The sequence below is a fragment of the Martes martes genome (genome assembly GCF_963455335.1).
Source record: "Martes martes genome assembly, chromosome: 16".
Lineage (NCBI taxonomy): Eukaryota > Metazoa > Chordata > Mammalia > Carnivora > Mustelidae > Martes > Martes martes.
Window position 1 is genome coordinate 41,501,171 of NC_137904.1, and position 26,964 is coordinate 41,528,134.

General features: G+C 44.1%; 1 protein-coding gene across 3 annotated transcripts in view; it reads left to right on the forward strand.

The window, feature by feature from the left end:
• The window catches only part of SKAP1 (src kinase associated phosphoprotein 1), a 278,719-nt gene that overhangs the window by 245,083 nt on the left and 6,672 nt on the right, over nt 1–26,964 (forward strand). For all 3 annotated transcript variants that reach the window (XR_013968074.1, XM_080825334.1, XM_080825335.1), the window contains exons 10-11: nt 110–160; nt 9,200–9,300. Coding sequence is in view for 2 of the 3 variants with exons in the window: in XM_080825334.1 (XP_080681460.1) it covers nt 110–160; nt 9,200–9,300 (152 nt within the window). In the remaining variant the exon portion in view is untranslated. The remainder of the gene's footprint in view (nt 1–109; nt 161–9,199; nt 9,301–26,964) is intronic.

The window sequence follows — 26,964 nt, forward strand, 5'->3', positions numbered from 1 at the left end:
ATTGCCTTGAAAAGAACATGATGAGCTCTGAGAAAGAAGACCCACCAGTATAAAGAACATGAGACTATCAACCACTAATCTCTAATGCTGATCATGTTTATCCCCTCAGAAGAAGAGCATGACCTAGAAGAGGATGAGAACGGCACTCCACGGAAAGGAGGTATGAGAGCTTCCCAAATATACAGGCACTGGGTAGGACGATTAGGCTTCTGACTGGAGAAGGCACCTTTCTTCAGACTACAAACATTACCGGGCTCACTAATTAAGAGGCTGCTGGTGTGTTGACCCCAAAAGCCCCAGAGAAGATGACGGGATAGGGAAATATCTCAACCTTCAAAGCAGCCACTCACCTTAATTAATGTTCCCAGAACTGCTAAGATTTATCCTAGAGAGGGTAAGAAACCAAACCAGATATTTATTTTTTCCTATCAGTATTTCCTAAATCAGTACAGTGAAAATAGAATTGCCTCATCTCTAAGAGATCAGAGGATTGAGAATGGAAAGAATGGAAATGTCTCCTCTCTGAGAGGCCCGGAGATTGCAAGTTCAGAGGGGAATGGAAATGTGTCAGATCTGAAAAGTGAACGTGGGGTGAAGGATAGAACGGCTCGGTGATGCTGACTTCTGATGGCCTGGTTTGATTCCAGGCACATTTGGAAATGAATATGTAACAGGTTTGTTGAATACAAGATTACATCTTATTCATCCCAGACTGTTAACCATGCTTCAGGCAGTTAGTGAACCTATCCTTTTCTAAGGTCAGATGCCCCTCCAAAGCCTCCTTAAGTGGACCAAGGACCTATTCCATCCTTGTCGGTAAAGGAATATGAATTGCCTGGGCCACCTCAAGGACATTCATCCCATCAGTAGAGCCTAAACTGTGGCTGATATAAATACTAGCTGATTTTTTTTCTTAGAGATTCTATGAAAGTCTTAAGCCTAGGAGTTCATCCCAACTTTCCCTCTCTGGTCCCTCCCCAATCCCCTGACCCTTCCTTTTCCCATTCTCCTCCTCTTCCCATCTTTTGCTGTTTCTTCTCTCTGTTATCCCTCAGCAAGTCCCCCTTCCCCTAAGGTTCGTGCTCTGTGGGAGGCAAATATCTAACAGCTTTAGTGAAGGACCTAACTTCTTCAGTGCCCAACTCCTCCCAGGGAGAAGAGGCATCATCAGAAGTCAGGCGCCTTAATTGTCCTACATCAAACTTGTATTAAGTAATTCCATCCATTTAAGGAAAAGGAGGATGTAGAAGCTGGGCACTAGTTCACATGCCTATGAGTCAGTAAAGACTCGAGTAATGTCCCATATTGAGTTGGCTATTTTGGAGCATAAAAATTGTTGAGGTAAAACAATTCTATTAACTGGAAGATCAGAGCATATATCCATCATATTTTTTAGGACAGATAATTTTTACTATGGGGCAGATAGGTAAAGATTATCCTTATGGTAATTGCATTTAGGTTCTAAAGAAAAGAATCTGCAGAGAAATCTATGCAATAGATAATTTGTCCAGACTAGTTTTCATTTGGGGAAAGAAGTTCTAAAATATCCCCAAAGCAGTTTATTCATCTGTTGAAAGTCCTCCAAAAATAGAACTATTGGGAAACTGTGGTTTCTGGGGTGGAATAGAAAAGCTCCCTCAGTTTTTTGGAGGGAATAACTTTAAAAATACTTAAATGGCAAAGTTTACTTGGTGCAGTTAAAAATTAAACTTGTTGATTTTAACATTGCTGTTACATCTGAAATAAACTTACGTGATGTTCTGGTAAAAAAAAAAAAAAAAGTCAGGCGCCGTAGCAGGAGAAAAAGAAAGAACTGGCATGAGTATGGTCCAGGATTAGCATAGCTACCACCTCGTAACAATGAGCCCATATAATTAAGTCCATTCTGAGACATATTTTCTGCTGTTTCCTACTCGCTGTGCAGAATTGCAACAGCAAATCTGTTGTCTGACCAAACTATGTCCCATGTCTTTTCTCAACCAACTTCCATCATCAGTGCAGGAAAGAAACACTTCATATGAACAGCTTGAGTGGGATAACTATAAACTTCCTGTGGCCAGCTTTATAGTAAATTCCATTCCGGAAGCAGCAGTCTCTGGCAAGAGTCTAAAATTCAGCTTCAGACTCCTCCCTCATCACATTTCCTCTTTCAGCCTTTCTTTCTAAGGTTCTATCTTGGGTGGGGGCGGGGTGGTGAGGGGAGATTTATTTCTTCAGTGTTCGAACAGCTCTATTTCAAGTAAGTTAAAAAAAAAAAAAAAACACCTTTTGTTCCTTATGTTTCCTGCCGCCAGAATAGGTGTTGTTAAAGTGTGGTGGGCTCTAAATATGTTTCTATGGTTTATACTTCCCACCAGTTATAATGATTGGTGACTTAGGATTAAAAAACAGAGGACTTTTTGCTCTCTCTGCAGAATCTGAGGCAGGAATTTTTATTATTTGTGTTTACTTATTTATTTATTGAATTTATACAGTGCCTTTTCTCCAAAGGAGCTATAGAAATGGCAACAAATATGGAGCATCCAAATGTCATCGCTTAGCTTTATAACTATAAAATATATAGGTCCAAGGAAAGGGTAGGCAGGCCCTTGAAGGCATATAAAAGGGAACTCTAGGACAATGTGCATTCTTATGGAACAGACAAACTACACAAGTTTGGTTCACTTAGTTTCTTTCTCAAGTGTCATGTGTCTTTGGCAGGGTTTGGGGTGGGGGGAGTGAGGGGGCAGGGATATTCTCCTAAAAGATACTATAGCTGGCAGGGTTACCTTTTTTTTTTTTAAGATTTTATTTATTTATTTGACAGAGATCACAAGTAGGCAGAGAGGCAGGCAGGGGGGTAGGGGAGGCAGGCTCCCTGCTGAGCAGAGAGCCTAATGCGGGGCTCGATCCCAGGACCCTGGGATCATGACTACCTTTAAAATCCACGTACTGGGGCACCTGGGTGGCTCAGTGGGTTGGGGCGCTGCCTTCGGCTCGGGTCGTGATCTCAGGGTCCTGGGATCGAGTCCCGCATCTGGCTCTCTGCTCAGCAGGGAGCCTGCTTCCCTCTCTCTCCCTCTCTCTCTCTCTCTCTCTCTCTCTCTGCTTACTTGTGATCTCTCTCTGTCAAATAAATAAAATCTTAAAAAAAAAAAAAAAAATCCACGTACTGATCTCCAGAACTCTTCCAGGGATCTTGTTCCAGAAATGCTGTGCTTTTCCGGATAGAATTACTAACATTTTTAAAGGCCAGCTAGATCTTATCAGAAGGCGGGGGGGGGGGGGGGGGGGGATTCAGTTTATCCTCATTGGGTGTTAATGACCCTGTAAGATGTAATTTCTTTTATTTTATTCTGTTACCTAGAAAATCTATCAGAGCCTTGTAGTATTGATTGTTCAATCCATAGCAAGCTCGCTTTACAGCGTGACTGTTAGTAACAGGGTTATTTTAATGAGTGACTCTTCAACACCTCAGATCCCCACTAAATCGCAACCCATCAGCCTAACAGTCTAACACTAAGAGTCTTCCATGATGAGAGCTTATCTCCCTTCCCTGTCACGAGAGGGCAACGTCCAGGTAACAGAAAAGAACACCCATTCTGTGCCGTTTATACGAGAACTCCCGGCCACTGGCTCGGGTCGGCCGTGTCAAATAAAAAGCGGGGCTGGAGACACAGCTCATCCACAGACACCCCAAATAACTGACCAGGGAAGATCTCCAAACTGGTTGTTTTCACTCTAAAACCGTGGGCAAACTCCGCCAAAAAGGAGCCGAGAGGCGGTAATTTCTGCAGGACAGAAACGTGGGCACCGATGACCTCCCTCCACCGAGGCTCCTCTCCATGTTATCGCACACACCAGTGGAGCGATCCCACGAAAGAAACAGGGACACACAGAGGTCTTTGCAGCTCTTACTTTTTGAAACCTGCTTCCCAAGACCAAACGGGAGGTGAGCATCCCCCAGCTACAATTCTGGCCCAATTTTGGCTCCGCTCCTTCGGCCGAGCAGAGGAGACCGAGATCAGGATCTGTGAGTGTTCTCCAGTTCAGGATCGTACTTACAACATTAAGGACCATAGAGATTTCAAAACTCAAGATTAAAGTGGAGTTTGGCGAATTTCGTTTAGTTTTTTGTTGTTGTTGTTTTAAGATTTTATTTATTTATTTATTTGACAGAGAGAAAGAGATCACAAGTAGGCAGAGAGGCAGGCAGAAGGGGTGGGAGATGCAGGCTCCCAGCCGAGCAGAGAGCCCGATGTGGGGCTCGATCCCAGGACCCTGAGACCGTGACCTGAGCCGAAGGCAGAGGCTCAACCCACTGAGGCACCCAGGCACCCCTTGTTGTTTTTTTTTTTTTATTTTTTTAGAATTTTATTTATTTATTTGAGAGAGTGTGCATGAGTGTGGGGAAGGGGCATAGGGAGAAGGAGAAACTCCTCGCTGAGCAGGGAGCCCCACTTGGGACTCGATTCCAGGACCCTGAGATCATGACACCAGAGCTGAAGACAGACACAACTAACTGAGCCACCCAGGCATCCTGGCAAGTTTCTTTATGCCTTTCGTTCTGAAATAGTTAGTAAGGTATCAGGCTGAGTCTGCTTTGATAGACTGAACATTGTGGACTTCTCCGGCCTGGCCAAGTCCCTTCCAGTGGTTCACTGCCATGGCCTTCTGTGTCCACTTCTCACCTACCCATGGTCTAGCAAGGACTGGCTTTCTCTGTCTTCTCATTCTGTCTCTCTTTTTCATAATTTGTTAAGTAGTTGCTCCCATAGCCAGGCCTCATTAGCACAGCCCCTTCTCTCATCAACCAAATGTAAACAACATGCTGACCTGCCTTTTAGCCTCTTTTCCTTGGTCACAGCTTGAATTCCGGAGCTACACAGCATCTCCCCAACAAAAGTCCAAGGTGACATACGAAGGCTGGAAGGAACCCAGTCAAGTTCTGTTGGCCCCAAGGAGGAGGACAGGCAGAAAGGTGTCCTGGTCCTTTTTACCTTAGAACTCTCCACGTCATAGAGGCTCGTTTTCAAATTCTGACCCTGTCAACAGTAGTACAACCTGGCCTCTGTTACAGGAGAAATGACTCTTACTGGTTATAAAGAACTTGCTGTGCAATGACAAATGCTTTGCAATAAATACCTAGAGAAGAGAGAAAAACTATATTTTTAAACTTAGACTGTTCTTCCTATGACATTTTGTTTGCTGGGAGCTTAGCTTCTCTTATATGAGATAAAGAAAATAGGATGTTGCCCCCCCCCTTTTTTTCCTCTAGAAAAAGTCCTTCTCAGCTCTGCTGGCAATTTAAATGCAGTGATCATACCCATTAGCTTCTCTATCATTGTAATTGTTGTTAATTGTTATAACTGTTTTAGTTATTAGTGGTGTCATTATTGCTCTAGGTCCTCTGTCTGTTTTATGCTGAATATATTAGTGCTTTGCTTTTGAATTACCAGGCTTTATTTAGTGCAAAGTTACGTTTTTTTTGGAGAGACATTGAGAAATGCTGGCATTAAGCTTTATTCTTTTGTTTTTCATTCCAAATGGACAGACTGGAAAAAAAAATAATTAGATGGAATAATGTCCTCAAAATGAGAATGAGGATGCTTTGAATTAATTAAATGGTCAGAATGCTGCACGATGTCTGATCTCAGACTGCTGCTAGAGTCATGTAGACCTAAAGGAACCTCCATCCAGTCCACAGAGGAAATACTCTCTCGGGCTCCCAATTCCACCCTGGTCTAAAGACGTCAGTCTCCTCCGGGCATTCCCTTGTTTATAGAGTGACCTGGGCAAATTTAGGGAGAAGCAGAACTGCCCCTGCCAACTTCCAGACCTTCAAGCTCTTCCAGAGACAAAAGATCAGGAATGAAGCCCTCCTCCACCTTACCTTGTGCCCCCTCCCCCTTCACGATCTTTAAATAACACCAGCTCTCAGTCAGGTGTTTATAACACAACCAAAGTTTCCAGAAAGCCTTCCATGAAGTGAGCTTCCCTATTCTCCACAGCATCCTCAACCTCCCCTTTGAAGACATACCACAGTCGTAGATAAGTAAATATCTTCACGGCTCTGTTTCCCAGTGCCTCCCCCGCTGGACGGTAGCCCGGAGAGCTGGGACCATATGTGGCCAAGGTGGAATTCCCAGCCTCCCGCACGGTCCCGGGCACTTAGTAAGCACTGTGGACAGTAAGCACTGTCCGCTGAATGCTGAGGAATGAATGTAGAGAAGTGTGCACGCACACACATGAATGCAAGTCACACCTATGTTAAACAGGGAGTCTGCAGTACTGGGTCCAATCTGGTCCAGCTAAGACGTTCCTCCTCACTGATTTCCCTGGTACGTGAATGCCTGTGTCTGGACAGCAAGTCCCCAGGTTTAACCCTTCATTCTGCTTATTTTTTCAAAGCTGTCCTTTCATGGTTCTAGTTCTGACAGTTCTGGGTCTTGGGCTCAGTAAACGAACAGCCAGATTCCTGAGCTCTATTTTCTTTTAGCCTTTAGCTTATGAAGAACCAGAGGCATTTTCTGTAACTTTTCCTGGAAGGCTCTTGTTTTCTTGCTAGCATCTTACTTTCCGTACGATCTATATTGCTTTTAGAATAGGTCTGTTTCCAAGTATTCTCCTCCGGTGTCTTATATGCCCAATATCAAGTCACTTTTTACATATATACCTGAAAAGTACTTGTAATCTTAGGAGCATTTACAGGCAAAAGGGGACTGGTACCCCACAGTGACCATCTGCTAAACCAGACAAAGCCAAGACAATGTTGCTAGTCTTCTTACCATTCAGAAATATCAAGTTGTGTTTTAAAAATCTAGTTTTAGGGGCACCTGGGTGGCTCAGTGGGTTAAGCCTCTGCCTTCGGCTCAGGTCGTGATCCCAGAGTCCTGGGATCGAGCCCCGCCTCGGGCTCTCTGCTCAGCGGGAAGCCTGCTTCCTCCTCTCTCTCTGCCTGCCTCTCTGCCTACTTGTGATCTCTGTCAAATAAATAAAATCTTTTTTAAAAAATCTAGTTTTATAAAATTATTTTCTCTATAATATATAAATGTGTAAGGACTATTGACATCAATATATTTTTCATTTCTGGGATGCCTGGGCGGCTCACTCAATTAAGCATCTGCGTTCAGCTCAGGTCATGATCCCGGCGTCCTGGGATCGAGTCCCGCATTGGCCTTCTTGCTCAGCGGGGAGCCTGCTTCTCCCTCTGTCTGTCGCTCCCCCTGCTTGTGCTTTCTCTCTCTCTCTCTCTCTCTCTCAAATAAATAAATAAATAACATCTTTAAAATATATGTATATATGGAGACACCTAGGTGTCTCAGTTAAGCATCTGCTTTCAACTCAGGTTATGATCCCAGGTCCTAGGATCAAGTCCAGCACTGGGCTCCTTGCCCGCTCTCCCTGCTTGTGCTCTCTCTGACAAATAAATAAATAAAATCTTTTAAAAATATATATATATATGTATACGTATATGTACATATATATAGTTTTCATATATATATTATATATATTTTTTTCATTTCTAATTTTGTCAAAAGCTTCAGGTGATTAATCAACTCCATTTTGACTAAAAATACATTAATATATCCTCTGGGAAAACTATTTTCACTCTTCAGGGACTGATACTTCTCTATTATTTCATGCCCTGGTGTCCCCCCAAATACATGCCTTGTCTTTCCAATAGTTAGCATTTTTCTCCCAATGTATTTTTCTTCCGAATACATCCTTAACTCTGTGGTCACCAGCATGGTTGTCTTATTTGCTGCCCTCTGTTGTTTACTGCATATACAAACAATGATCTTAGTGAAAGAAAACACGCCTCATTTCTCTATGGTTAACATGTTTACTTCTCTTTGCAACATCTAAGTCTTGATCAAATGGATCTGTCCCTCCTTGGTTTTTCTTACTTTCAGATTCCTACTAAAGTTCTTTTCTCCTGTGCCTTTATTATTTGAATCGCTGGTAGGTCAGGAACACGTTTTTTAAAAAGCAAACATAGCAAGTGTGTCTGTCCACCCACACTGCCCACCTGCCTTCCCCAATTTATTCCCATCCTCGGTGACCAGCTCTATCACTCTTCATGGGAGGGTCAAACAAATTAAAGGAAGGGTAGAAACTGGTACAAATACAGTCCCCAAAAGTCACTTGAATTTTAATTAGAACCCAGGACTCCCATCAACAAGAATCTCATCTTTGGTAGGTGCTTTGTTGACCGTTCTCACCCATTAGCATCCTAAGGGACAGGGGCACGGCCACATCATCCCCGGTCCAGTGGACATCCGCTCTCCTGCCATTCAGATCCCCAGATCCTCTCCCACTTTGCGCTCTAGTGTTTAACCTTTCCGGGTAGAAGAAGATCAATACAGATTCTTCATTGCTAAGAATCGATGGCTGTCCTGTGGCATCACTGCCATCTAGTCTTGCTGAGAAGCCCAGTAAATCTCTCCAGCTGCTTCAAAAGCTTGGTTTGTCGTCTTCAGTTGCTCTCATTTTTAATGCAGATCACTTTGGTTTCTGTCCCCCTGGGGGCTTGCAGATAAATCTTGGCAGGCATGTTCAGGGTCTACAAATGAGATGCTGGAAAAGGGCCAGCCCACCCAGAATTTAGTTATAATGGATGAGACACCCCACTTGGTTCCACTTAAAGACTGGGCTGTTCGTAACCATATTTATTGCGGGATTACCTCACCTAGTACCTGAGTGGGAAGTGCCCAGGATGAAGTTCCTGTGTGACAGAAGACACCAACATGTGAGACTGTGATGCAGACACAGCTGGCTGACTGAGCCTCTCAGTAAACAAGTCGAAGTCGGAGACTTACCTCATTTCTTCAAATGCATTTTGAAGAGAAACGTTGGATAGTTTAGATGCCCTGGATCAAGACTATCTGTCAGGAAGTCTCTGTCCTACTTACGTACAAACCAAGTAAAAAATTACCTGCCTGTTTTTCTCTTATTAATAAATGAATGTATTTATCATATTGTTGAATAACGTCTGACTAAGGGTGATCTGTAAATATCCAATGTTAGTTAATGGTCTCCTTTTCCCACAGTCCTTTGCTCACGTTGAGTGTTGGGCTGTTTCTCCTCCCAACACCCCCTGAATCCTAGGTTTCCTAGGGACAATATTAGAACCCTGGTTTCCACTTGCAGCAAAAATGTGGGCTCCATGGGAAAAGACAGAGTCCTTTTAACTTTGATTTCTCCTCTCTTTGACCAGTGGACTATACCAATTATTACCAGGGCCTATGGGATTGCCATGGTGACCAGCCAGACGAACTGTCCTTCCAAAGGGGTGACCTCATCCGCATTCTGAGCAAGGTAAGAACATGGAGGGTAGGGCTCGGATCCAAAGTCAATTTTTGGGGGGCGCCTGGGTGGCTCAGTTCGTTAAGCATCTGACTTTTGATTTTGGCTCAGGTCATGACCTTAAGGTTGTGAGATCGAACCCCACGTCAGGCTCCACATTGGGTGTGGAGCCTACTTAAGATTCTCTCTCTCCCTCTCCTCCTGCTCCCCCAAAATCGATCTTTTCATTCTCAATGATGTAGTCACCATAAGCAAAATTATTCCATGTCATACATTTCACTTGTGTGCATTACATGGCTCCCTCCCACATAAAGTAAATTCCCATTGATTTATAATTGTTAGGGAAAAGTTTAATTGAAAATTCACATTCAGGAGCTAATTTTCAAATTTCAAAAGGCAATAAAGTAGATATAACACTAAAACCACACCAATCAATTTATCCTTTTTAGGATCTTGTGGTGCTTAAAAGGTCATTATTTGGTACATAATTTATGACTGTATAATTCTCTTGAAAACATTCTGTCTTGGTAAACCACCTTCTTATGTCATTCACAGACCATAATAGAATTATGATGGGGGATAGTCAGCGCTAGTTGGCTCAGGTGGTTTGAGCAAGTGCTGATAAGGCCAAGATAGTGAATCCAACCCTATAAGAGCCAACTAACTGTATTCTCTTCCTCAGCCATAAAGTTAATCCCTAACCCCAACTAACCATCTCACAAATAGTGTCATTGATTATAAAAGAATTGGGGAAAAAAATAAGAGGATAGATTATAGCAGATCTGTCACTAATGTGAAGATGATTCAGAACCCACAGGCTACCATTGGAGGGATCAGTGGCGTCATCCTTTGTAAAGAAAGAGTGTACATATTCTATATAGAGGGGCTAAGGAAACAGATTCTGTCCCTGGAGTAACTTACTAAAAAGATGTTTCTCTATGAGGTCAATCAATATCTACAAGCACATTTTTTTAAATTGGCACCGTTTGCTCTTTAATTAATGAGTATGTGGATTCCATAAAGGCAAGTTGAAAATCCATTGTGTTATTAACTCATCATTTGCCATTTATCTTTATGCTGTCTATGGGCAAGGGTTTGTCTCAATTTGAAAGATACCACAAGGTCCTTAGAAACAGATCAAAGCTGACTTAAGGCACCTTTCAGGGGTTGCAACAAGTCCCCTTGGAATGAGAACCAAATTCAGACCCAACCTTTCACAAAAGAGTAGGAAGCCTTCAAGCCCTGCTGCCTGAGATCACAGTCTTCTAGTGATTTCTTCCAGAGTCCTAATTCTGCTCCATCCTAGTGCCATTCTGGTGCAGCTCCAATACACCAAGAATAAATTGGAAGCAAAGAAGGGAGTGGACATTGGCCTGATTGGTATTTCAAATGCCCGAAAGCAAGGTTTGCCTTGTAATAGAATTTGTGTACATTACCACGCTGGCATTACAGGGGTAATCGAGTTATCCACTCAGGTGTGACCAGGCCTCTGTTTGCCCAGAGCCTGCAGGTGAACAAATTAACTGTTTACATTGTCTGAGGTGCCTGCAGCAGGAGGGGTGGGGGTGGTGGGGAGAACAGAGCCAGACTGTCTGCTGGCCTTCTCTTCGGTCATGATTATTTTGTTTGTTTTGCATGTCTTTTGCCTTTGTTAATGGCTTCTCACTGGGGGTCCCTCTCCTCCATTTAGAAGGGGCTGTGTGGTGACTTGCCCTGCAGTACAGAGCTATCGGCGGGGACCATGGCTGTTGTATTTTTTTTTTTTTAAGATTTTATTTATTGAGAGAGAATGAGTGAGAGAGAGCATGAGAGAGGAGAAGGTCAGAGGGAGAAGCAGACTCCCCAAGGAGCTGGGAGCCCGATGCGGACTCGATCCGTAAGTCCGGGGTCATGACCTGAACTGAAGGCAGTCCCTCAACCAACTGAGCCACCCAGGCGCCCTGGCTGTTGTATTTTTAAGAGATACCAAAGAACATGGAGAGGCTTCCTCACCTGTCTTTTTTAACCAATCCCCGCTTCTCCGCCTCCCGTACTGAAAGCTAATATACCGAATTTTGATTCAGGAGAAATATCTTGCTGCTGTGCTTCTGTCTGGTTTCTTTCTCCACCGTTTGGAAGGTCTTCGGTCTATTTTTATCCTTTGCCGGGGTAGTAGCGCATTTCTTCCCCCCAAAGCTACACCAGCTGCCTCCCTTCTGCACGCTGTGAATCCCTGCATGTCGGAGGAGGAAATGAGAAGCTGGAAGCTCAACTGGAGTTTCCCTCATAAAGCTTCGTTCCAGTTAACGTTGGCTTGGGGAGCATTTCGGATTGGATTTACCTTTATTATATCACCTAACTCAATAACAGTCCTTGGACAGGAAGGAACCTTAAAAGGCCACCCAATCCATTCCCTCGCCTCGAAGAAGCACAAATGAAACAATTCAGACAGCTAGAAAAAAGAGATCCCTCTACCATGAGCTGTTTCTCTATTCTGACGTGCAGTAACTCCTAATCTCTGGAATTTTTTCTCACGTGAATCCTAAATACATTCCGCTTTAGCCCCAACTGGCTTCCTTTGTTGCAGTGGGTTATACTCTGCAACCCTCCTCTCACATGTGGAGGAAAAGAACTGACCCAAGTGGAGGTTAGTCCAGAAAAACGTTATCCAGAAATCTCCATTTTACTTTTCTCTCTGGCCGGTAAAACCTTTGTCAGACAAGAAAGGCCCTCCGGGTTAGGAACCTGGAGAAGTCTATTTCCACCAGTAGGAAATAGGTGGTTCACTGGGTGGTTCAGTCAGTTAAGTGTCCGCCTTTGGCTCAGGTCATGATCTTGGGGTCCTGGGATGGAGCCCCACATTGGGCTCCATGCTCGGTGGAGAGTCTGCTTCTCCCTCTCCCTCTGCTCGTGTACACGCTTTCTCTCTCTCATATAGATAAATAAAATCTTAAAAAAAAAAGAAGAAGAAGAAGAAAAGAAATGCAAGGCAAGATGCAACTCGGTGTGGCTCCGCTTACCTGGACAGCTTTACCTGTAAAATGAGGGAGTTGTGTCGGGTAACCTCTAAGGTCCCTTCCACCTCTAGCATTCCTGTTCTAAACATGGTAAGATGAGTCACAAGTTCCAACCACAAAACTGCTAAAGAAATTTCACACAAAAATATGTTTAATTATTTATTCAGATTAAACTAATTTAAACATTTCAATTATAAGCTCTTGTTTTGAGCCCTCATAAATGCCTCTGATTTCCCCCTCTCTTTTTGTATGATAAAAGAAATATTGGAGGGGACCAGGTTAAGAACAGGGAACAGCCCCCAATGGGGAAGCTTGGTGGGGTCTGGGCTTTACTCTTGGGCTCCTGCTGCTCCCTGCTCTTTCTTAATGGTTGCCCAAATATGATCCAACCTTGAATCCTAGAATCTTCGGGCCAGGAGAGTCTTTTAGGGCCTAGGGTCTTTGGGCAAGAATGATCCCAGAAAGAGAGCTTTTGTCTATTTTATTTTACTTTATTTTATTTTATTTTATTTTGGGGAGAGAACACAAGTTGGGGGGGCAGGCAGAGAGGGGCAGAGGGAGAGAGAATTCTAAGCAGGCTCCATGCCAGGCACAGAGCCCAACACAGGGCTCAGTCTCACGACTCGGAGAAACCAAGAGTCTGACACTTAACCAACTGAACCACTGAAGTTCCCTTATTTGTCCTTTTTAAAATAAAACTTCCAGAGAGGATGATTGGCTGGGCAAGAAAGATACACCCCAGAGATAACCAAACACCCATCATCTGGCCTATCCTTAAGGAAGCAGGTCAGTAACAGATGAGTTACTTATGTGACCCTGAGCAAAGGCACTTAATCCTGCTAATCTCCCGTTTTCTCATCTGTAAAAATTGGGCTAACTTCTATTCACTGGGGTTATGATGCTTGCACTAGAGAATTTGTGTAGGGAAGTGCCTGGCATCTAGGGAATGGTAACTATTATCATAGTCCTCTCTTTTCCACTAACAATAAAGTAAACTCTTGAGGTTAATGCTGTGTACATACTAGTTGTTCAATAAATCATTGGTGAAGTGAGAGAGGAAAAAACAGGTAGCCTGTCCTGCCCAAAAACTCTTCACGAAGACACTCAAAACCACAAAAGCGTCTCACTGGGAAATAGAAAACCATCCAGTGAAGAGGCCTACATGGAAATCCAGCTAGCCCTTCCTGGTCTGTGTCCCCAAAGGTAATGGATGGTTTTGTTCAGACTTCTCATTTGATGAGAAGCGGGAGCCACATATGCAGGCTCTGAAACGGTAACCAACGGGCGCCATCAGCAGGACCCCTATGGACCTCCCCTAACTCGGCCCTACATTCCTAGGCCCCATGCAGTTTCATGCCCACTAATTCACCCTGTTCCAATTTGGGCCTTAAAATATATTAAAGGGAGATTTTAATAACGAAGCAGATCTGCGCATCTAGCGGATGTTCCTACTTTCACTTTGGGCCCAGATATTTCTGAACAGCTCTTCCTGGTACAGGAACTGAGCCCCGCTCTCCCCCTCCCCCCGCAGGGACGCCCCTCAGGCCACAGCGGGGTGTTTAGCGCTCTTCAGTGGCTCCAGATTGCGGCGCCTGTGCAGGTCCCCTCATACGTAACCGATGGCTCCGGAGAGCCTTCCTCTCGTAAATTACTTCCCACGATGCCTGCGACCACCGCAGAATCCAAGTTTGAATAGAGCAGGAGGAAAGGTGTTTGAAAGGCCTGTTCACTCAGCTGCATTTTAATTTCCTTTTCAATCTTGTCCCAATTAATTTCACAGAATTAATCTCACAGAAGCAAACTCGGCAGCATCGAGGCTGCGGGTTTTAGTGTGGCGGTCGCTCTGCCTGAACATGAAATAGGAGCTAATATAAAAATCCATCTGCTGTGTTTGAAATACACGCCGGCTGCTGCTCAGTCCTGTCTGACATTCCAAACATCAACAGCGGGGAAAAGTGATTTGGGGGTTAGTGGCCATCAGTACTTGGCAGGGGTTCAACAACAGGTGTACTCCAAAAATCCATTCAGCCTGGGCACCAGGCATGACAGGACAGGTGCTAAGGCAGCCTCCGTGCGGGAGCGCCGGGCCCTGGCTCCGAGGTCTTTGATCTGTGGACCGCAAGGCCCTTCTGTGGACCAGCAGCGATGTGGGCATTCATTTTAAGTGGGAGAGAGGGAGGTGAGATAAGATGCCTCTATTGGAGAAGATGAGTCACAAGTTCCAACTTTCAGAGAAGAGAACCTCTTCTTGGCTCCGAGCTCTCTCACTAGGGAACCTCCTTTCTAAGTAATAAAGGCATCCGTTCTACTATGTGAGAGAACTTAAATAAATGTCTGTTTAAAAATTAAGCCTCCTAAAAAAAAAAAAAAAAAAATTTAAGCCTCCTGTTCCAGAAGTAATTCACAGTGGCAACGTGAGCTGTCCAGCAGATAGGGGCAAATTAGAGAGAGAAAGAAAAACTCTTTCTCAATCAACTAGAAAGCAGAAGAGGTTCCTGCATGAGGTCTTCTGTTAAGGGCCAACTGAGTCAGCAAGCCACATCTCTTGGGCTTATGTTGTGTGCCTCATGAGTTGGCCTTGGGCTCCTCCAAGACTTGACCTGCCACTTACGCCCATGGAGGTCAGCCTGGGACCAATCAGCTGGGCACCACAGGTTTCTACTTAGTCGGTGGCTTAGCTAGGGTGGGAGGATGTTCCCGTGGACCAAACTCTCCAGCCTTTTGGTTGTCTTCTCTGCGGGTACAGTTAACATGAGAACAGAGAGCCTTACAGGCAAAGCCAAGTTTAACTTCAAACACATGATGCCATCAGACGCTTTGGGCCTTTTGAGGATGAGGATAGACTGACTTTGTCACCCTGAGTGACATTCAGCTTCCAGCATGGTTGAAACTACTTAAAATTAGCCTGCACCCTAGCTCCACACCCAACTCCTTGTTACCTGAAGGCCGCAGGTCTGTTCCCAGCACCTGGACTGTGTTAACACAACACCATGTCTGTTGTCATGGGGTTTTTAAGATCCCCTGCTCTCCACCTCCTCCCTCAAAAGACGACTTAAAGAATGTAGACCTTTCCCCTCCCTTGACCCCATTCCCTCCATAAGAGATTTGTATGTTGTAAAAATTATCTGAATGCAGCGGTACTTCCTCTCCTAAGTGTGCGTAGTTGAATGTGATAAAGGCCTCATAAAAACAGATAAGTTAATTCCTTCAATTGCTCTAAATGAAGGTTTGGGTTTGGGTTTGGGTTAGTTGGGGGTTTTTTTATTTTGTTTTTTGGTTTTTTTGGTTTTTTAATTTCAGGGCTCTGAGGGAAAGGAGGTGTTTGGTGACATCTAGTGTCCATTTAGGACTTCCTCAGGCACCATTACCCTCAGCTTGGCTGTGTGTGGGGGGATGGGCGGGGTTATTTGGGAGGTAATTCCGGGGAATAAGTGGGGAAAATATAGGCCTGGGGCGCAGGCTGCCCAAACAGTGTGATGAAACTGATCAGTGCCTGTCAAGGAGCAATCATTCACCTCTGACCTAACCAAAGGGGGCCAGTGAGGGGATACCATCAGAAAATATCTTTTCTTATTTATGATGATATGAAAGAGAAGCAGAACCTGTCCCCACCCCCCCATTTCATGTTAACAAGCAGGTCAACACTGTGCTGTGATGACGAAGATGATGATGATGATGGTGTTTTCTCTCATTAATAACCCCAATGGGAGTCTATAGAGTTAGGAGGATGGGAATGGGATTTGGGGTCAGCTGGAAGGCAACGGTCATACACCGGTCAAATTCAGTAGAGGCCATTCCTTTCCCCCAGACAGGAACCAATCGTCTAGAACAAACCCTGGCAGCCTCATTCCTTCCAGGTAATTTTTATAAATGAGGGGACACCCATTCCAAGAGAGGACAAAAGGGAGAGGATGCCTCTGTGTGTGTGTGTGTGTGTGTGTGTGTGTGCATATGCATGCACAGAAAACTGCTAAAAAGAGCCCCAATTGCATATCAACCTTATCCTCCAAACCGTGACCATTTATTATAAAACCCAGCTTTTAAAAAAGAGGGAAAAAAAAAACACATTTTCCACTTTACTTACTCTTAAACTGTTGTCTGGACAGGAGTCTTCACTTTCTACACACACACACACACACACACACACACACACCCCTTTCAGTCAGGTGGAAAGTCCCGGACAGATAATTAACTACAAGGCCCAGACAGAATTGTTTACCTAGAACCATTTAAGCCATGGCAGGGTTAGGTTAATGCTCAGAATCGCCCGATGCTTTACAAACTCCAGTGTAAAAAAATTCCAGCCATTTATTTTGCAGTGAATTTATAACAAATGCTGTTAAAGGCTTCGTCTTTTGACAGAGGTAATAATAAATTCACTGTTAAAGACGGTAGTTTAATTCCTTATACCTCCAATACTGCACAGAATAAACCATATTCATCACTGAGTAATTTTTTACCACATAAATCTTTAAAACTAACCGGTGAAGGCTGTTGAGACTGAAATATTGTGAATTTATTAGATATGCCCATGTAGTATTGGATTCAGAGGTTTCCATTCGAATATATTATGGGGAAAATTTGTGTCTTTAACTGTGACATTCCCTCCATTTCCCACTGCCAGTATTATAACAAGCAGCTCCTCCAGAGTCAACTGCACGTTTATTAGACAGAGATTTAGTAATAAACTCCTCACTAATCTGCCAAAGAGGCTGGATGACATTTCGGTGAGAAGCTCTATTTAAAAGGAGTCACAAAAGCTTTGTTTCTGTGTAATTATTTTCTCAAAAGGAGCTCAGCCTCCCCAAACCCCTGTCTGCCAGCGTTTCTGGGGATTGTATGGGTCCAGCTCTGCAACCAAACTAGCAAAATGTTCAAAGCAAATTATAACCTCATTGCAAACATACAGGGAAGTAACTTCCATGCAGTTTATAGGATTAGTTGGCAGGGGGTGAGGGGGGCCACTTGGGGTAATTGGTTAGAACACAGAAAAGCTGGAATTAGCAGACATTGCCAGACGTATGGTATTTAAGGGCTAATAAAAAGATTATATTGATTCTCAAACTAGAAATAATAGACAGTGGTTTCAGAAAACTTGCTATTTAAAAACTTTCATCTTGACGTATGACACATTAAAGATACAATTAAATCTCAGATTTGAGCAAAAATCCTTTTACCCTACCATATTAATTTTGAGCGAAAATCTGTGCCTGTTAGATGAGAATATTCTGAACCTTTCTCATGATTTGCTAGCGAAGTGACATTTAAACTAACCAATTGATTATATCAAATTGTAATGCCCTCTCCAGTCTCATTAAGGAAACATTAATATTGCCAGAATGAAAAATATTTTTTTCTTTTAGATGCAGATATGTGTCTTTTTTTTTTTTGTCCTTTTTTTTTTTTTTTTTTTTTTTAAGCAAAGAGCTTTGGCAGTTTCTCTGTTCCCACTAATATTCTATATTTGGGGAAGAGTTCCAGATACTAAAACTTCCAAGGAGCATTGTGAACTTTAAGATTCTCTTTTAATAAAATGAAATCAAATAGGTTTTAACTGTTCAACAAAGGAGAAAAATCTCCTGGCAGTGCAAGACTGCAGCCCATCAGAATAATTGTTAAAAGACAGAACCCGGCTAGAAAGATAAGCATAATACCAGCAATTAATATTCAGCATTTCACATTATAGTCAAGAGGATGTGTTTTTCTTTGTGATGTGGCTCATAAGCTGAGAGTGTTGGGAGCCAGACTCTGAGCTCTGTCTTCTTTTTGTGCATGAGGATTAAGAAGGAAAAAAACAGCAACAACAATCCTGCTCCATCTGTAAATGAACAAACATCTTGATTTTATAGCTATTTGCTTTGTAAAACTGAGGAATGAAACAAAAATTACTGGATGCCTAAGTAACACTTTAATTCCGAATTCATTTACGCTGTAGCTATGTAGTTGTCACAAACCATAATGCAGTATTTAATTAAAATAACACAAGTGCATCTAGATATGTCCTGGGGTAGCTATCACCAAATTATAGTCTATGCCATCCGTATTTTATTTATGAAATGGCACATTCTAAGGTGCAACTAGGCTGATACAACAGCATAAACATTTTAAACCTGCATTTTTATAAAGGCTCCTTTTTTTTTTCCTACTGTGTCTTTAAACATTTTCCTCCTTCTATCGTTCTGGGTTTTCTTGGTGGGATTGTTTTTGATGTCGATAAAGATCTCGCTTTCTAACTCTTGCTCTTCAACTGTTGACCTCCTGAGTCTTCTGGCTGTGAAATCCCCCATCTGTTGTCATGAAAAGGCTTGAGTTTTCACAGGAGCCGCAGCAAGCATGGGACACCTTAGCAGAACTTGGACGTGGATTCCAAGAGGGTAGGAAAAAAGCAAACCCTTTTCAGGCTCAGTGTGCTTGTTCCCAACCAATATTCCTTGCACCTTTTTTTTTTCACCTATAAATACCCATTATAGTTTACACGCTTGCTTGCTCTACTCTGTGGATGTTCACATGCAGACATACTGCTCCTTTTCATAAACGCATAGCATCCATCTTACACGCACCCACCATCTATCTCCTCGTTCACATTGGCTGTCCCATCCACCTCCTTGTCTGCAGAATTATGTTCAGCAAGGTCCCGATTTATAGGAAATAAATAATGAAAATGGAACGGACTGGGAAAGATAATCGAAACATTCAAATTGTTATTTTTCACTGTACTTTCCACAAACAGAGCATCTATAAACACCTAGCAAAGGTATTGGACGATTCCTAAAAAGCAGTGCCTGGTGGAACATTCTGACCAAGTGGGTCTCTACGTTGAATCTTTCCCGTTCCTGTCTCTCTTGCTTTTTGGTGCTCCAAGATCAGGCCATTTTCAAATGGTAAATGATGCCGTGCTGTTCCTTTCATTCTTCCTTCCTATAATGACAAGTTTTTGTCATCATTCATCCTCTATAAGACAATCCTAAGATTTTTAAAACAGAAACAATCATTGCAATCACCTTTTCAAAGAAAACAGCCCTTGCAGTTACTGTATAAAGATATTCCAGTAATGCTATCAGCGGTGCAGCAAGGGTCTTTGGAGAAAGGGTTTCTTATACACACTTGTAATTATTTTAGCCCCTTTCACAGGTCACATAGAAAGTTAATTTCAATCGCTGCTAATTTCCGTCCAACAAGAGTACGGTACTTGAAACCACCCAAAATAATTGGATTCAAAACAAATTTAGGAAATTGAGTGTGTTAGAAAGCAAATAAAAATATCCTTTTGGTAAGGAGGAGGGTGAAAGTAGTAAAAATGGCCTTTTTTTTTCCCCTTCCCTTCTTTCCCCTTCACAACTTTGCCATTAAAGTTGCACCTACAGCTAGAAGTTTGTCCGTGAAAAATGGTCATTTTGTTTCTCTGCTCAAAGAATGTTATTAAAATGCTAATTTAAAAGAAAAAGGAGTTAAATATCTAGCGATGGTGCATTCTAATTGCAACCATAATGAGCTCTCTAAATGTGCGTGCCCCTGACACACACAGAGCATAAACAGCAGTAAACAGATCATTAGTACCCGCGTTCATTTATTCTGGCGACCTTACCATGACCCCACCGAGGGTAGGGTGAAAAGCAGGTGGATCTGGCTGTGACACCCCCTAGAGGGATCCAGGAAATGAAGCTATAAGCGGTTGTCATGGAAACGCCTATGTGTGCAGATGATGTAACACACCGACAGGCTGTAGGGCTCCGCAACTGGGACGTTGCCTTTCCCTCGCCGGAACAATCTTGAGGATTAAATTATTCATTTCTTTAATTCACAAAGCAAAAGGAATCCTAATTTTCTTGGTGATGTGCAACTCTCTTTCATTTGTCTAAGGTCTGGAACATGGTGACTTGTCATCCCCTCTTTCTCTGAAACCTACCCCCAGCTTCCTACATTCTAGCCCCAAATCACTGAATCTGGCAAAATAGATGGGGGGTTTGGGGGGTGGGGGGGAGGCAGAAATCTGACACTCAATATCTATACCTTAAAGAGAGGAAAAACCTAAGGTTTGAAGCTGCAATTAACAATATAGGCAGTGTCCCTTTCTGGTGAGGGCATTTAGTTGACCAGGGTCCAAATGTCTACCTGTCCTGAGCAAGATGGCTTTGTCTGCAGCAGGGCAGAGTTAAGCCAGTACCCAATGAGGAGAGCATCAAGCCGAGGAGACACCAGCCCCAAATGAACTCATCACCCTAGCAAGGTGCGAGAAAACAAGATAAGAGGAAACGAGCATCTGCTCACCCCCTCCCATGTCCAATTGAGGGAATCGAAATTAATAAAAATAATTCTTTGGAGAATGATTCCACTCTATCTTACCCTGTTTTGTACCAAACAACCTCAATAACCTTACGGCAATAGTAGAATAACGTTTCGTTGTTTTTTTTTTTTTTTCCTTTCTTTTTTTTTTTTTTTTAAGGAAGCAGAAAAGACAATCTCTGGAAATTATTTTAAAGTAAAAAATATCCTGGCCTGCGCTTCCCCCCCAACCCCCCCTCCCCATTGCACTTTAGATGAACCTGTGATATTGTAGCAATGGCCCTTGAAGTGCAGTGGGGAGGTGATTTAGGAGAATATTAAAGGCAATGTGGAGATTCAAGGCGCCTCTCTCAGGGAGATCTGGAGAAATACGCAGCACAGATGGGCCGAGCAGATTAAACATTTCCGTCACATTGTTTCCAAATTGTGTTGTGGTGCCTGAGGCTGGTACTACGGTCAGAGCAAAACAGAGCAGTGCGGAGCTGTGAGCCGCACAGTTTATGGAATACATATTAATACGCCGGTCTCACATGGTATCACAATTCTATCAGCTCTGAAATGGTGCTGTCTCTATTGTTCCTGAATTCTGCACTTGGCACCTTGTTTTCTCCCATCTGCAAAGTGTTTACCTTCCCCTTATCCTTTCGCTCTTTTTTAGGCAAAGTTCAAGTTGTGTGTATCTTTCTCATTTCTCTTCCTGCCCTCCCTCTTCCCTTCACAGTTTAGGATTTTTCTCTCACGCACAGCCTGTGTTTTGCACACACTTCCATCACCAGCCGTGTCCAGTGTGTGCACGGGTCCTGCACACCGGGCTGGCCTTGACGGGATCATTATCCTCCCACACCCAGTTCGGGACATGAGCTCCAGGCTTGAGGCTGAATTTCCCCTCACTTTCAAGCGCTCTCAGACCACCCCCCGCCCCCCAGTCTAGCTGACACATTTCTCCTCAGAACACTCAACTCCTAGCTGTCCAGTTGTCATCTTGTGTCCCCCCTGCCCCTGACTGCTGTCACTGACCACCCAGACTTTCCTCGCCTCCTTTCTCACACTCACATGCCTTTCCCTCCTCCCCAGTCCAGGCCTGCCAGCCTCCAGGTTAGCAAGTTCCCTGAAATGTAACAATAAATAAAACTGGTTCAATTGAGGCAAATTTAATGGTTCATTTTTATGATGATTGATAGACCAAAACTCTGAATAATGGAAAAAAGAGAAAATGATTGCCAAGATCTTAAAACATGGTGTCAAACAGCCTGGGGAGCCTGCCAAGCTACCCAAGGTTTCAGCCGAGCGCTGAGCCCGAGTCCTCTGACAGCTTCCAACCCCACTAATCCACCATCCACCCGACTGACCGCTTCCTTTTCCCTTCTGCAAAATCTCCCCACAAAACCATTTACGCTGAAAAAATGGGCACCTGCTTGTCTTTGGTGAACAATCCCTGTTCCCAGCCTTGCTTTTCTCAGCAGTTGGAAGGGTGCTGAGTTAGAGCCCTCAATTTATTTAATAATTTATGATATCCTCAGAAAGCGTTAAATTTCCAAAGCTGGATTTTTGAAGTAGAGAAATTGTGGGCCAATCCAGAGTAAAAATACAATGTTTTTGGCTGACCCTGGAATATTACAATCTACTCTGCTTAGAAATTTGAATTTCCCATCTTTGCTAATGATAATGTCGGATGCGCAAGCACTGATAAGAAAAATAAGCAATCATAAACCAATAATTCTGTGATGGATTGGCCTTTCCCGTCCATATATCAAGTTTCTATTGATCTTTCAAGTCAGGGCCTGATTGATTGTTCTCTTGAAGAGGAATTCTCTTATTTACAAGCACTGATAGAGTGAACTTTGATGGTTAAAAGAACAAAAGCGTGAGACATTTTCCGGGACTCTTGTTCCACGGACACTTATCAAAGCCCAATTCCATGTGAAAAGAGAACATTTCTATTAGGAACACTCTCAGGGCAGACAGCGTCAAGCAGCTTGCTCCAAATGCCATCACGTAGATTTGAATGGGAGCTATTGAGAAGACAAGACGACTTTCAAGTCACAGCTAAAGGGATGGTTCCTTAGTGGTACACCTGAAAGTAATAGAACATTGTACATCATTCTGCTTAAGTAATGAAAGAAAAGAGAGAGAGCGTGCGATGGTGCCTTAGGAGGAATGAGCAAGCTTGGTCAGCCTTAGAAGAAGGAACAGGCTCCAAAGCTGGAGGGCTGAAGCCTCAGAGACCCAGCCTGGCACAAGCACAGATTCTTGACTTCCTTTCACTGGACATGTAAAAGCGGGGGGAAAGGTGGGATGGAGAGGCCACCCGGGCCAAAGTGCAGATCCAGGCCCTAAAGATCCTCGTGTCCTCCCCACCCCAGAGAATTGGTTCATAAACCGTAGAGGGTTCATAAACCCTTTGAGAATCTGATGAAAGTTCTGGACCTCACCCCAGGGACAAGATATACAGACACGTGCACACAAAATTTTAACCAATTTTAAGGAGTTCAGAGATCCCGTCATGTCCATCCATGGACAGGCCGGGGGTTCACAGACTCCACGTTAAGAATCTGTGCCCTAGAGGGTGGTGCTTTCCTTTTGCTGGAACAGCCTAGGATTCACTGAGCCTAGAAATTGAATTCTCATCCCAAGACAGGATGGTCATTCCAGGTCATGTCTGTGCTACTCCAGGGGAGCCGTGGAAGAGCTTATACAAATAGGAACCAGCAGGGAGGAGAGAAATTAAAATGTAGCAATCATGGAGTAGGGGTATTTAATCTCTTTTAAGGCTTATGATAGGCGCCTGCTGGCTTTCCCCCTGATATCCCCTGACACCTACTGACAGGGTATTTGCAGCACCACACAGGGACTCAGGGCCCTGTGACAGGAGGAGCACTGAGGAGGTCCACGATCGTCTTGAAACCATAAACAGCAATGGGAAACCACTGGAGGCGGAGTCAAGCTGCGCGACGTGCCCGTGGTCTGTGGCCATACTGCTCTTTGTTTATAGAATTTGCTGTTCTTTTTATGGCAGGTTTGGTAGGGTTGGTTTTTTTTTTTTTTTCCTTGTTGATGGAGATTAGCCGCATAAATCCTTTTATGGCAGTGTGAAATCCCCCATAAACACTTTTGATTGTTGCTGCTGGTGAGCGCTTAGTCTATTTCAAGTTCACTCCATGTTCTGCTCATCTAGGCCAGTAGCTTCTCCAACCAGATAAGGGAGTCCAAGTAGCCAACCTTTACTTTCAAGATTCCTTCATTTGAGGAGTTCAAGGAGGGGGAACAGGGTTGGTGTTGAGGGAAGCGGATGTCTAATCAAGCCTAGAAATATTTATGATGGAGCAAACCACACGGTGCACTATTTTGGAGGGAAAACTTCTATAAAGACTGCCTGACAATAGCCAAGCGGCTGATGTAAAGGGTTTATTTGCTTTTTTAAAAACACAGCTTTTTATATTTTTATCTAAAGCATCTTCAGTTAACAAGGTTGTGTAATTAACCCCTGAGCTATACCATACACAATGTGTATGGAGTTAAGGAGTGAGGACCCTGGGCAGTTCTGATCCCTCCCCGTGGTAGGCGTGTCTCCCCACCTTGGAGGTAGAACTACTTCCGCATTGAGGATTTCAGGTCTCCCGGGAGCGTCTCAGCATTTTTCTGGTCTTTCTAAACATCTGGGCAGGAGAAGTCAAACTTTATTGAAAACGTTGATCCCAGGAATTCAGTCCTCTCTGCCATCCCAAAACTAAAACCCAAGAATCAGCAACTTAATAAAAATGCAGTAAATTAGCACTTCTAGACAAGAGCAGAGTTCATTCAGAGCTGGGGTCTGCCTGGCTGAGCCAGTACTCTCTCCATTTTAATAGTTTAATAAAAATTAGCATAATTAACGAACATCTGTATGATCCAGAGTGGTGCAATTTGGCACTTGGAAACGAGGGCTTAAACATGATTGCTGTGAGTTTAATGTTGTTTTAATTCTTTTTGGCACTGTGCAGTGAAATAAACGTTTGGTGGTGATAGTTCTCGGCCGGATCTCATTTGCATTTTTCTCCCTTTGATTATGAGCAATTGTGGACTCCCCAGCAATTCATCAAAGTAGAAATTATTTTAAAATACCTCGTGGTGTTCAGACTGGGCTGGAGCAATGCATGGGAGGTGGTAGTGGAAAAAGAAGGCTAGAAATTTTCCATTCATGCTTTAAACATCTCAGCCCTGCAGCCCTTTTTGGGTATCCAGCCAAGGGATGAAATCTGGAAAAGCCAGTCAGATCCCAAGACCTGTAGGTGCTTTGATTAAGCTCCTAGGCTCCCACAGCAGGGTGCTTACGGTCTCTGAAACTGTGCCATCCTCTTACTCTCTGCTTGCTCTTTTGTTTTGAAGGGCAGAGAGTTGATTTCACTCATTTCTGTTCTCAGCACCGTGGTGAGGCTTCTCCATCTGCGGTCGGCAGGGTCAGTGTTCCCTTCGAGCAAGAGCACACAGACCGGGAGCCTGGTCCTTGCAGGTGTCCTGCCGAGCCTCATCTGCTTCCCGTTCGCACCCTCTTCGGGCTGGCAGAGAGCGCCTTCCCAAGCCTTGGTCCCTACTCCTGGCGTTGTGGCTAAAGGCAGATTTTAAGGGAGCATGAGCCAAAGTCAGGAGTCTTGAACGCTGCTCCCTAGGGAGGTCCCACCGGAGCCCCACAGGTGATGAAGACGACACCGTTTGGCAGGTGGAAGACCACCCTTCACACACGGTTCAGCAAGCTGACTTTGATCAGAAGACTAGCATACAACACCGCGTCCGCCCTCCCGCCCGTGAGGTAGCAGAAGAGCTAAAGCTAGGGTTTTTTTTTTTTTTTAAAGATTTTATTTATTTATTTGACAGACAGATCACAAGTAGGCAGAGAGGCAGGCAGAGAGAGAAGGGAGGAAGCAGACTCCCTGCTGAGCAGAGAGCCCGATGCGGGGCTCGATCCCAGGACGCCGGGATCATGACCTGAGCCGAAGGCAGCGGCTTTAACCCACTGAGCCACCCAGGCGCCCCTAAAGCTAGGGTTTTCATGAGTAACAGTGCCAGAGGAAGACAGAGTACATGTCTCTCCTTCACACCAAGGCTTTGTGGAAATGGCGTTCCAGCAACATGCTAAGCTAAGGCAACGCTATGAGAAAACTTGAGGCAGAAACTGCCCTAACTTCAGTGTTGGAAAATGGGCAGTAACATAACTCGTATGGAGAGGAGCTTCAAACATCCCGTCAGCCAGAGGCTCTCGGTAATTTGACAGGAGCTCTGGGTAATTTCCCACAAGGCAGCGCGGACTGTAGGGAGAAGTTGGCCTGGGAGAGAGTGGGGGCATGAGAAGGTGTGGGGAGACAGTGGGCTGGGTGGTAGACACATGCAGTTATTTAAGACTGGTTCTTCAAAGGTAATTCCCTGTTCTTTTTAGGATCAGCTCAGCCTCACTTGGCACAGCATTTGAGACTCTCTGCATGGTATTTAGGGAGCCATCTGGGGACACGTCTCCAAAGGCAGCTGCTCTCTTCCTGCCACAACTAGTTCCATCACCAGGGGAGTATCTTGGAGTTAGCTGAAACTAAGTCTGCTCAACTAAAAGAATAAATCTCACTGCTCCCTTCATTTCTTCGTAACCTCATTTAGCAAGTGTTTTTCGGCCCCTGTCTGTGCCGGCTACCATGCTGAGTGCTGGGAGTAGAACAGCAAACAAGACCGACAAAGCCCCAGCCCAGCTCTCACAGGACCTTCCACCTAGTGACTGGCAGTGAGACAAAGACAGCAGATACGCGGCAGCACGATGAACTCACTTCCAGGAAAGCACAGGGCACAGTACACAGTACGTAGCTGCAGCCCCCACACAAGAGAGTGGCAGAGAGAAGCTTCTAGGGAGTCTAGAGAAACCCAGGAATTGAGATCTGAAGGCTGCTTAGCAGTGAGCCCCTGAAAGGGAGAACGGAAATAGAAGTCAAACAGGCAGAGGAAAGGCTCCAAGGTATGAGAGCCTGTGGCCCAGGGGAGTAGCAGAGACAAATTCTGTTTCACTAAGGGTCCACTAGATTTAAGGGGTAAATGACAATGCTGAACAGTGAACAGGACCAGCTCATGCACAGCCTTGTCCACCTTACTAAGACATTGACTGGAGGCAGTGGGAACACACTTAAAGGTTTCAAGCAGAGAAGTTCTTTTTTTTTTTTTTTAAGATTTTTATTTATTTATTTGACAGACAGAGATCACAAGTAGACAGAGAGAGAGGAGGAAGCAGGCTCCCTGCTGAGCAGAGAGCCTGACACAGGGCTCGGTCCTGGGATCATGACCTGAGCCAAAGGCAGAGGCTTTAACCCACTGAGCCACCCAGGCATCCCAGAGAAGTGATTTTATCAATGTGCATTAAAATGATTCTGGCTTCAGAGAAAGACTA